The 12,697-nt window shown below is 37.1% G+C and overlaps 1 protein-coding gene across 1 annotated transcript in view; it reads right to left on the reverse strand.

Annotated features, from left to right (window-relative positions):
• LOC105171608 (BEACH domain-containing protein C2) overlaps window positions 1-11,553 on the reverse strand; it is a 27,251-nt gene extending 15,698 nt beyond the window's left edge. The window contains 10 exon segments of the mRNA XM_011092775.2: window positions 2-224; window positions 644-725; window positions 1,048-1,124; window positions 2,137-2,250; window positions 2,347-2,451; window positions 3,168-3,302; window positions 3,908-4,594; window positions 7,215-7,996; window positions 8,567-10,649; window positions 11,372-11,553. Of these exon segments, the coding sequence (XP_011091077.2) occupies window positions 2-224; window positions 644-725; window positions 1,048-1,124; window positions 2,137-2,250; window positions 2,347-2,451; window positions 3,168-3,302; window positions 3,908-4,594; window positions 7,215-7,996; window positions 8,567-10,586 (4,225 nt within the window). The 5' untranslated portion in view covers window positions 10,587-10,649; window positions 11,372-11,553.

The raw sequence follows: 12,697 nt of genomic DNA on the forward strand, positions 1-12,697 counted from the left end.
GGCAATACTTTTGAAAGCGGAGATGGAGATGTAGTTGGCAAACATGAAGCACTATAAAGTTTGCTTTGTAGCCTCAAATGGTCCTCAACAAGCATTAATATCACAATTGCATTCTCAACCAAAGCCACAGAAAGCTGAGCAGCATTTTCTGCTTCTATTTTCGCATCTTTAGGTGCCAATCCTTCGGCTGCCACACCAGCGGCCGCTGCAGCAATAACTTGGGTCTGAAGCAATAGAAAAGCTAGGATGCTGACATTTGTGTAGCATTAGAAGGAACAATATGAATAATAAAAAAACATAAAACACACTTACGCAACATAAAGAATGTGAAACATATAAAGGAAAAATGGAATTGATCAAAAGAGATGGAGGACATTTGGTTAAGAACTTAAAAGTGAACCAGACTGGATTGGTCACAGAATTGTTTGTCAAGTGCATAGGAGCAATAGCCGTTTCCAATTTACAGGAGGATCATTCATGTCATCAAAAGAATAATATAGTAACAAAGCAGTGAAGCAACATAGAGCGACGAGCACTTTAGAAAATAAATGTCAGTGGATCAACACAGAAAAAGATGAATCCAATAAGAACTATATATGAGCAACTAGAAATGAACTTGCCATAACTGAGATACAAAAGTCACCTGATCCTGCAATTCTCTCGCAGAAAAGTCCAGCAAGCCACCCAAAAGCCTTCTTTTGAAAATGGGCAATGATTCCTCTCGTCTGTAAGAGACAGTGTTAGCCTCATAAAATCTAAGTATTATTCACAATTACTCGAATTTCTCAGAACAAATCATTTCATCCAAAAATCTATCCTTATCAGCTGTTTGTTTTTGCCTTAGCATGTTTCTAGATCCTTAGATGGTAACACTGAAAAGGACAACCGACAAGTTTAAACTTATTGAATTTATTATGCATCATTAATTACTAAACCAAAGGGTGCTTCACTCATGGATAACCAAGATTCAGAAAATCCAGTTATGAAATGTCTTTATCCTACACCAAAACCTTTAAAGTGCTTTTGTCTAGGCATTATTTGCAATACCTCATCCTTAGATCCCCAGTGCTAGAACCACCCACCATACACAGCCATTCTGCACAATGAATTGTAGCTTCAATATCCTGTTACATTAATGACCAAATACATGAATGAAACCCAGAAATTTACTCTGAAGTTGAAAAGAAACAGTAAGATTTGATGAAATGAAAAACAAAATCAAAAAAATGTCAGAGATGGCGAATGGCAGAGACTTCCACTCAGCCCAAGCAAATTTAATCATTGTATATGTCTGAAATCATCAATTTAATGCATTAGGCAGGAGAAAACCTAATAGAAAGTTGACAAATAGAAGAGAAAACAAATGCAGGGGCTATATCTGTATAACGTCTAATGGTGAAAAAGTTCTGAATCCTCACAATGTGTGATCATGATAGCCTTCCAGACAAATAGGAGAACTGAAAAAACTTCAAGGTACTGATTTCGCAGCAGATTACATTTGTGGGGTATGAACACAAACTCCGCCCTATGCACTTAGTTTGTTCTCAGATTTGATCTTGGCTAGATGAAGTTGAAGATCATCAGACCTCAGGATGATCTTATCGATAACCATATCTTTTCCATTTAGTGAAAACATGAAGGTCATCCACCACGAACTCAAACTTAGGCTATTTATTATGTTTCTATTTTAATCTAGTTTACAACATTGTAACTTAACACAACCTCATGCACAACAAATATACTCAAAGTCTCAAAAACAATATCTATGCTACCCAATCTCTAAAGTTAAGTAGAACTTTAGCAAAAAAAATCCAGTATTATGCTATCCACAACCTCAGTCTCAAACACACTTCCAATATATCACTATAATTCAATATCTTGCTCCAACTATCTTCTCGAATCAAAGAACGTGTTTCTTTCTTAATTCATATGATTGTTTGATTTCATCACCACAGGTAACATAACGTATTGTTGATGAGCTTATTAATCAAGTTATTACATCCAATCATATAATTCATGAATCATAATATTAGTCTTGCTCATGTCCTAGTATTGCTAATTCCTTTAACTCGGCATTTATATCAATAGCAATTACAGCGGTGTAAACAGAAAGGTAAAATGTCAAAGAGCATTAACCTTCCATCCATCTTTCTGGCGCATTGAATGCTCTAACATAATAATCAAGAAATTGTGTATAAAGTCTTCTACATCTCTCAAGCTGGACAGGTTTGTGGTTTTACTTGCGCCTGTCTGCATAGATAGAGTGAAAAGTGAAAGAATAATACAGTAGGAAAAAGGCCTAAAATAAATACTGTTGTCAACCATTATTTGCACAGATGATGGTACCTCGTAATTAGATATGAGAATCTCCAAAATCCACTCAGGCCATTCATCCATTCTTGTCAGGCTGCTTCTATTTTCTGGATGACTGCAAGCCAAAATCAGAAGATCCTGAAATCAAATAAAAAGTATAAGAACTCAAACGAAAATAATCAGCAGGACCATGGTAAGGAAGATACTTTACAATTATTTGTCTAAATAATTCCAGTAGACTAAAAGAGTATGTAATAAAACGAACTGCAAATTTTCTACACAATGCTACTGTAGAATCAAAAAATATTTATGCCAAAAGTGGGATAGAGAAGATTAGAAGAACGCTGGACGACTTGCAGGGATACTCTTTAGTTACAATGTTCAAAATTTAGTAATACTAGAGAAAATCATGCAAAATTTTGGCATGCCGTGCCTACAAGATAACAACTCAATCTCAAAGTACAAGAAAACCAGGAAATAGCCAATATATGCCCAGCATAACCTGGGAAAGAGAATGATCTCCAGCATTCATCTGGAAAAGTATTGCAATTATAGGCATGCTATTTAACCAAACCGTACAAATCTAACACAAAAGCGATTCAATAATGGTCTGATGTTTTTCCTTGCTAAAAAAATATATCTTTCAGGTCTTCTCTCCAATACACCCCACCACCACCACCACCACCAAAACCACAAAAGGAAAAAAGAACTAGTGAACCAAAAAGAAAGGAGTGTTGGAAAAGACAGAAAAGATGAAAAAAATAGAGAGATACAAAGTTTTGAAAAACACAAGACTGCTTTAATCTGAAATCAGGATATAAAATCGCAGTACAGTGCATGCAACAACATAGTACCTGTAGCGCCCGACTTTGCAAAGCTGTTGATGCGTATGGAAGAGAACGAAGAAGAACCAACAAAATCTGGAAGTGCTCAAAGCGATGACCTGAATCATGGAAGTTTAATCCATCATCTGCTGAAGACAAATTTATCTGAAACGGAAAGAAGATCGTCTCAGATACTTGAATTAAGCAAAAGCACAAACTTCTCTCAGAAAAAAGGCCATAATGCAACTCAGTTCAGCAACTCCTTCTGCATCTAATAGATCATAATGTTATAAACTAATAAACCATAAATGGAGGTCCTTATCTTTCAAAATTACAGAAAAAATGATCATTTGAGAAACTTGAAGGAGCAAAAAAGTTTGAGATATGATGAAAAGTTTAAGTAGATATTTTGTCTTCCATTAACTAATGTTGCTAAAGATGGTTATTCTTCTATCACTATGAGCATGATGTCATACAGAACAAGGGAATCTGGTAAACCATATCATATCGAAATTCAAATGGCAGTCAAGCCTGGTAGGCCTTTCACCACCACCAGTTGGCATGACATAGCATATCCCTTCCTTTCAACTTTACGAAGAGAAAAAATCGTCTGGGACCGGTTCCACCAACTAACATGACATAATATTCATCCTAGTACAGAGTCTAGAGTGGTCGACATCATTCCAATATAAATACCAAAATGGTAGTAATCAAAATTAAACAAAATGACACTATGGCATCAAGCAAAAATACAAAGCACAAAAACATACCGAGGCAGCCAATAATGTTTTGTACACAGTGCAAGTCATAAGCCGATTAGGGGCTGCTTGGAAAGCCTTTTGCAGACCAAAAAGAAGAAGAGAAACCTTGTCATCAAACATGGTACCTCCTCCCTCAAGCAAACCAAGGAGGTTACTCGTCACATCTGGAGGAGCAGGTGCATCAAATTTCAAATATCCAGATATCACTAAAGCACCCAATAGGTTAATTATCCCTACAATGATACCATCACTTCGGTCAACATTATACACATTATTCCGTGCATTTTCAGCACTTATTGAAGAACTTATACCACCCAAATTTTTAAGTGAAGGATTTTCAGAGATGGATGATGTCCTCTCAATGTTCGATACTGCAGGACCACCAAAACTCTCAGGTTCGGATGCATTTTCATGTAAAATTAAATCTTGTCTCTCCAAAGATCCCCCATCACCATGATCAATTTTTGTAGAAACTCCTTCTGTAATATCTTCATCTGGTTTTCCCAATGATAAAGCCTCATCATCCTCAGTTAACACCTCTGGGATATCATGATCTCCAGCTTTTGTTTCGCGCTGTACCAACACAAGAAGAGTTTCTATCCCACCAGATGATATGAATGCCTCAGCAAAGGTTTGAGCTCTGGACACATTTGGCTGAACCACTAACCTGTAAATCAGGTGCAGCACCCTGGCAACCTGGAAGGAGATAGTGGCCGCCATTAATTCCAGAAGATTGTTCGACATGATCTCAGAATTAGGATAACAATGATAAGAAAGATCAAAAATAGATGTCAGGTATGCAGGGATGATGACAGACGTTTCGTTGTAATAAAAGCTACCAAATTGTACTGTGTAAATTGGAAGTGAACTTTAAAATATATAGTCATCCTATGAATCTTCAGTGTTTCTGGCACATTTAACTTTAGGTTTTAACCACAGTATTCTCTGAAAAAATAAAGAGAGGTACCGAAATAAACACAGGGTAAACATACTACATCACGACACAGCTCAAATAAATGGAGCCGTACTAGTTAATCAACGGTTATGAACGCACTGTGGATTGGTTTTTCTTTAAGTTGATAAGCAGCTCAAAGAATAAGCAACCTCCTAAATATAAGATTTAATATCTCCTCATTGATATTATCCATAAACAGATAAAGTTTTAAGGGATGAATCTCACCCAAGAAGTGAGAATTCAGAAGAAGATTTGAAGTTAGACAACTAAAATTTTTCCCCTTCGGTTGTATACAGAAGTAAGAAACAAAATTTCTGGCATGCATATGGTATTTATATTGCTGACCCTTCACCAAATGAATCAGAAAGTTGTTTGCAGGTATTTATATGGGCACATAAGAGTTTTCTTTCACAAGTTGTGAGGCAGACAAGAGCATTATCAAAAGCAGTTGTCAGGATGAAAGTTCTCCAAGATTCCTTTTGCATGAACAACTGTACCAGCAATAAATAGGTTTACTTCTAGCCAAAGCAGAAAATCCCCTTGAATAATATACGTCGAAGGAAGATGTTAGCCTCTGAGCTAATTGGTGTTCTTTTTCTGCAAACTTCCTTTTAAGAGAATAAAATTTAAATTTAATGAATGAAAAGTGTTTCTCACTTCTTTTATGCTTGAAACCACCTTATGCATTCAGATTCTCTTAATTAAAGTGATTTCTGTTCCATAGACAAAGAGAGATGCCTGTCATATAACCACCTACCTTTGGATCCAGAGATACTATTACAGAAACTTCACATCAAGCTTGAATCTCTTTCATACAAATTCTCACAGAATTAAGAGGTAATAATTAATCAGACGCTAAATTCAAATTAAATTCTACAGTTTCTGCAGCATTAAGTGTGTTCGGGATGGTTAGAAAAATTAGTAAGAAGATAAATCACTATGAGACCACTACATTATTTTGGAAAAACCAAACAAACTATGGTTGAGAAGTTTCGTACATCTTCCCCAATTGGAAAGCTGTTAACTTAGAACACCAATATCTGTTGATATTTTAATAGTGACAAAGCGGTACTTCAACAGTCGAAAGGCAGACAGACCAAATGATTTGTGGTTGTAAAATTCCACTTAAATCTGCTTGAATTTGGAAGACTGGTAACCATGATATGCCATTTGCATTGGAACTTTCCATGGACAAAGGCAGAATGACTCCTAGTCTCCTCTTTCAGTGAAATATTTCATAACAGCACAAATATCAAAAAAGATTTATAAACTTTAGTGGGATTGGACATAGTTCCTCAACAGTGGTACTACATGTGAATAGGGAAGATATACTGGAAAGAAGTTTCTTTATATTAGACAAGTTCACTGTCATTATATTAGAGGCTGGCCACTAACCTAAAGCCCACAATTTAAGCAATTACAAATACACCCCAAAAATAAATAAAATGATCAAACTCCCTCAAACAAGGCATCACCAGTTTTAACACTTCTTTAATTACATTATACTTCATAATGGAAGCAGCTAGACTATTCCACTTTCTCTGATGAACATAATCCCTTGGTTCTGAATTGTAAGTCTTAGTTGAATATTCATGCAATTTTAGATGAACTGGAAAAGTGAAAGTTTTGGTTATCTATTACTTCTGCTCTAAATATAGTGGTTTGGGGTAAGTGGGGGTCCAATTCATATATTAATGATACACTGGAATGAAAATTGTTAATTTTAAGGAGAAAAAGCTTATTTCAGAGCACCATGTAAAGGAAATAGGAGCATTCAATTTGGAAAATAGGGAACACTTCATCATATGATATGAAGCATGAAAACATATATTCCCACTGTCCCACAAAGAACAGCTAAATTTCTACTTTAATTTGCGTGGAAATTTTTGTGTCGGAACTAAACTAAATGCATTGTTGATTTTATAGCCAATTATGCTCCCTCTTACATATGATTAATAATTAAGTGTCTTTCACAAATTCCATTATCCAAGTAATTTAAGTTCGAAAAAGTGACACATGAAAACCATATGCAAACTACAAGCTGCAGAAAAGAAAATTCTACTTCAATATACCTTTGCAAATTTATGAAGTACCAATGCTTTAGAAGAAAGTAAAATACGTAGATTTTTCTTGTTTCATTGAGAAAGCCCACCTGGATGGTGCTGCATTTGGAGGGAGTACATAATTCATGAAACTTTCTAATTGCAATATAATATTTCACAACTAGTAAGCAAGTACATTTTTTGTTATTACCTGTGATTATATGCAATTCAAGAACTTTTACTAGATAAAACACTAAAAATACAATATTATTAGACAGGACTTCACGGTTCATATGTATAATAGACAATATGCATTTACCTGATTTGGTTGGGGACAGTCAACCATGAAACCCAATAAACAGCGGACATCATCCGCAGCCAAAGATGGTGGAGCTGCCACGAGTAAAAGTTCAATAACCACTAAAAGCTCATCAACTAAAGCATTCACTTCGCCTACAAGACGAGCATCCTCACTCGTAGAAAATGTATTGACAGAGTCACTCTCTCGGACAGTCCAGTAGCATCTTCTGCAACCATCTAGGAGCATCTGGATAGCATTAGCATCTCGCATTACCGACGACTCAGTGAAAACCATATCAGCAAGTGATGACAAAAGCTTTTTTTGCAGTCCATAACTGCATAAACTCCAAATTTTCAGATCAAGTAGAAGTGTACTAAAAAGCTGCACTTTAAGCATATGGTTGAACTTCTGGGACTGGCATAAAGAGACAATAGCAGCAACGAGTTCCTCATCACCATCACGCATTGCGGTGTCAAGTGAAGACAAAGTTCGGAGTAGATAATTCAAGATTCGAGATAACACTTCAGGGCCTCTTCGACGACACAACTCTTCATTATTACCAGGGTGTCTAATGGCCAAAGAGATAATTCTGAATATGGGAGCAGCAAGTGCAGTTGTGGCCAAAGACAAAGAAAGGTCATTTTTTTGTGGCTGCAGACTATTCTCATGCACATTGCTAACCACCAATGGAAGAAAGAATAGGGGGCCCCCATGGGCCAAGGCCCACAAAGCTTCTGCAGGTCTCGTTCTTGTAGCAACGTGCACTTGACCGAGAACCTCTGCAGGTCTTCTGAGCATGCCTGAAATGCACAAGAACAATATTCGTTGGAGAAGTGCGTCAAATTGCTGGGTAATGCAAAAAAGAGAAAAAAAAAATTAGATTCCTGAAAGTAGGCTGAGTTTGATCTGGAGGCAAATGTATTACAACAGTTTCCTCTCTGTAACCGTAGAAATCTCGGGTTGCACCAACTCTACAAACTCAGGTAAATGGTGTATGCTGAGGAAATATGGCAGAAAAGAACCCACCCACCCAACTCTGGCTATAACCCGAAAAAGACAGAGAGAGGAGAAAAGTGAATCTTCAAGAATCTTTAAATCTTACGTCCATTAGTTTCAAGTATCCTAAAATTCAAAAGATAATAGCAACCCAGAATAGAAGAGAGATAAGCACCATCATGCTTTCTCAGCCGAAGAAGAAGATGGCAGAGTGCAACCTCATATGCAATAGAAATTAATACTACATTATAAGCCACCATCACCATAGCCAAACAGATTTAGAAACAACACTGTGGGCTAGCATTATCATAATAATCAATGGGGTAAACCTTTTATTTTTATTACACTATCTCTCAAAATAGTTATCTTGATACCTGCAGCCCCGGAAGGAGAAGAATCAGGACAGTAACGGCCACTGAGCAAATTAGGGTGGTACAGCAGATGAAGGCATCCAGCAATTTCAGCATCCAGAAGTGCACTGTCTTGTGCCATACTTTGGACATGGTCATTTGTTGCTAGCCATGGGGATCCAGCGGCACTGCCAAAGGAAGGCAACACATCCCCTCCTCTGTAAGCCAACCGCGCCATCCTTTCTGGCCCAATAGGTTCCTTAAATATATATACAGGGCCCATCTCAGCAAACAAAGGGCATTGGCGGCGGCGGCGTTGTAACCCAGCCATAGTTGGAGGAGGATTAGTCCCAATACAGCAAAAGGCAAGTGGCTTAGAAATTTTTGGGAAATCAAAAGGACGACTTTCATACAAGGAACCATCAATATACAACCTTAGCTCACTTTCTGACTTTCCGAGCAGACCCTGCTTGCAAGTGTGTTCAAGGCCGATAAAATACCAACATTGTGGCTTGAATGCATGAGTAAAATGCAGAGAAGCTTTCCTTCCCTTCCCACTTCCACATTCGACAACTAGAAATTGTGCATGAAAATATGCTTCCATCCCCTGATTGTCAGCAGATAAGAAACTGAACAACCGAGGCATGTGTGCCGTGCCTTCACCAGCTAGTGCACTAGCAGCAGCAGCAGCTGACATAGGAGATGACTTCCCTGATGTTGCAGCAGCTGCCATTGCAATTGCAGCAGCAGTAGTTGCTGTACTTATGTTGTCTGCAAATGATTCAATATAGATCCAAGTTGCAAATGCATATCCATTAGTGAAAGGCCATCTGCTCTCTCCTGGACCTAGCAAACCGGAACTTTCACCATCAAACTCAAAAGTACTAGCTGGACCCTTAACCTCTTTACCATCCATGGCTTTCTCCAAAGCACGCAACAAACGAGCTGCCCACACTGTGGTGAGAGTTTTATTAACGACTTGAAGCCAATGGTGCAGATCCCGTGGACTAAGAGAATGCCCAGCTAGGTAATGAATGCAGTGGCAGAGAGGGGTTCCATCCCATTTAATTTTCTCTGGGGAAGCAATATCCTGAAGATAAATTCTCTCAGCTGAGCGGAGTAGCACTCCCAATAAACCAGCAGCAGAGCACATTGCTCTGTTCCTAGTGCAAGCACGCAAAATAGCTAGTAATCCTCTCACCATTTTAGTCTTAGGAGACATGAGACCCCCAAAATCCCCAATGTCAGGAAGCCAAGGAATGAGCTCACCAGACACTATTGCAGCCCTAGAATTCAGCATCACACTGGGTGGATTCTCATCCTCATCCTCTTCAAAAGACTCAACACCTCCCATAGTGGCAAGAAGTGAATCAACTACTAAGTAAGCCACAGCAACAGCCTCAACATCTCCTCCAAAGCTCTCAACACCACTAACAATATTCTTCAGCTTTTCCAAGCTTTCTGCCTTTCCCATTATAGCTGAGTCTACTAAATGCAAAAGCTCTGGAGATACATTAGGCTTGACCTGTTCAGGCTTGGGCTTTTGAGGTGAGTCAACAGGAGAGTATCCAGTATCTCCATACGAATGCAAATCAGGACTAGCTGAAGATGAGGGCTCTCTAATGTCATAATTGGAGTCTCTTTCAGACTCATGACTTGTATAATGTCGATCATGATGCACTGCCACATCTGGGGGAGAATCAAATCCAGAAGATTCAACACCCGCAAAGGAAAATTCAAATGTATCCTCGTTTCGAATAGAAGAACGACTGAACTCATTAGGACTCAAAGACTGGTTCATTTCCGTACCATTGTTATCCTGATCTTTTAAAGAAACATGCTCAAAAAGGTTGTCATCCAAAACAGGAGCTGAATCAACTCCTAAAAGCATATCACCACCCACTTTATCCTCAAAATGAGTATGTGCTTTCACGCTTGCAGCTTCTGATATTCCTACATTATTATCTACACCACTTCCATCTTTCTGCATTTCATGGTTCTTCCCAGAAATTTCTTTAAGGTCTCTTGTTTCTTCTTCTTCCATTTCCTACCAAGAAAAAGTACTTATATCTTATAAACTTGTCATCTAAATTGCTTGTAAGTTAACCTGAAAATATCATCAAAAGCACAATGTTAGTTGCACAAAATGAAACTTATACTTGAGACTAACACCATAATTAACATGGATATAAAAAGGCAAATGTGAGATGCATATGGAAAAAAGAATTTCCTAATATTCCAATATGGTACTTGAATAACTAAAAGATGGGAAATGTGCATATGTCAAGTAACAAACATGAAAGATCAGCAATCAGCAATGAAGGGGATTTTCAAGGTCAAACATTTTATTAAACCCGAGAAACAGAAATGCCATTCAGTAGCTCTTTTACATTCTTCGTATGTCAGGAGGGTTTAACCATACTAGCATCCAACTGAACTCGAACAATCATAGTAATATCATTAAGCGTGTTTCTAATGAAGGTGGCACCGTGAGTGCAAGTTTGAACTCAAACAATTTTCTCAACTAAAGAAATTCAGCAGCCGTCGACTCACCCAAAAAAGAAAGAGCTTGGCGATGAAGGCACAACGAAAGACAGACAAATTCCAGAATGAAAGAAGTCAGAAGTGAAGTAACAGACAATCACAGATCTAGCTCGACTCTAACAACACATTGTCAATTCCGTCAACTCGCAAACAAAATGCAGATCATACTTCGCCGCCGTCCACATCAAAACCTCACAAATTCATACCATAATATACACTAAAATGCAATTCCAGATTTCCGCATAATTACCATGGACGAACAGAGTGTGAATTATTGTTTCTTACCTTATAAGGATCCGGAGAAATTGCCCGATTGGAATTGAATCAACCTGGCGTGGGGTAATAAATGAGGCGAAAATATGATGATCGGAACAAAGATGGAAAATTGAATGAGAAGAGAGGGATCGAAATAGGAGGCGTGTGGAGCGCGAGACGAAGAGAGGAGGCCGAGCCACCCAAATACTTTTCTTTAATTCTCTTTCCACGAACCCATCCCAAAAACTGTAACTGGCCCATTGGGCCCATTATATATCACAATTTTTAAGTTTATTTGGATTGATGGATCAAAAAAAATTTCTTTAAAAAAAAAAAGTTTCAAATAATTTTATATATATAATTTAAATTTATTTTAATACAATATAATTTAAGAATTGAGATAAACGATTTAAAATATTTTGAATGTATAATTTTTTAGAAAAATTTAAATTTGTTATTGGACATTTAAAATTCATATTTTAAATCTTTTTACATTTAAATATAATCTAATATAAATTATTCTTGAATTCAGCAGTGCGCCTTTTGACCAAAGCATTCGCTAGAGGAAGGGCAAAGTTGTCCAACCACTTTGAAAAATATTTTTTTCTTTCTTTTTTTTTTTTGTTAAATTTTCCATGTGGGGGGATTGGGGGGTGCTCGGGCTTCTTAATGTTGTTATTTGTGAAGGTAGCTGTTTCTTCCATTTCTATTTGTGAAGGATTGTTGGGCTCGGGATGGGGCAGTCTCAACAAAAATAAATTCATAATAAAGTCAGATTGTGAGGTCGAAAGAAAAAATAAAAACCAAATATCCATATAGTTTCACATGGCATGATTTTGAGCTCTTGAGTACAAGATGATCAACAGTCCAAGTTTTGATCACTCCGATCGAGTTGCACACAATCTCAATTTAAAAACACTTAGAATATTGTCTTGTAAGAACATTTTACATTATTGAAAAATATTTTGGTCTTTTAAGTTGTTATTCTGATATGTAGCCGTCAAAATCAAAATAGACAAAAATAAGCAAATAAACTTAGATGGACAACTTTCTCAACTGGCTATGTGAAATAGTTACAATGTTACATCATGGTGTAGAAAATTGACCGGTGAAAGAAGAAAAATGCATTGAAAGATCAAATTCATGTTTGACGATACGTATGCGTGTGATTATGTTTTTCAAGACTGTTAGTTGGAAATAGAGGTAAATTGTTTTAACCGTTTCGGTCAAGTATTCTTACCACTTTTCCCAACTTTTGAATTACTTCTCGTATACTAACAATTTCTAGAATAATAATAATAAATTTAATTCTTTGATACTAAATTAAAATTAATTGATAAAAACTCGTTTAGATTT

The sequence above is a fragment of the Sesamum indicum genome, linkage group LG1, assembly GCF_000512975.1.
Source record: "Sesamum indicum cultivar Zhongzhi No. 13 linkage group LG1, S_indicum_v1.0, whole genome shotgun sequence".
NCBI classification, from domain to species: domain Eukaryota; kingdom Viridiplantae; phylum Streptophyta; class Magnoliopsida; order Lamiales; family Pedaliaceae; genus Sesamum; species Sesamum indicum.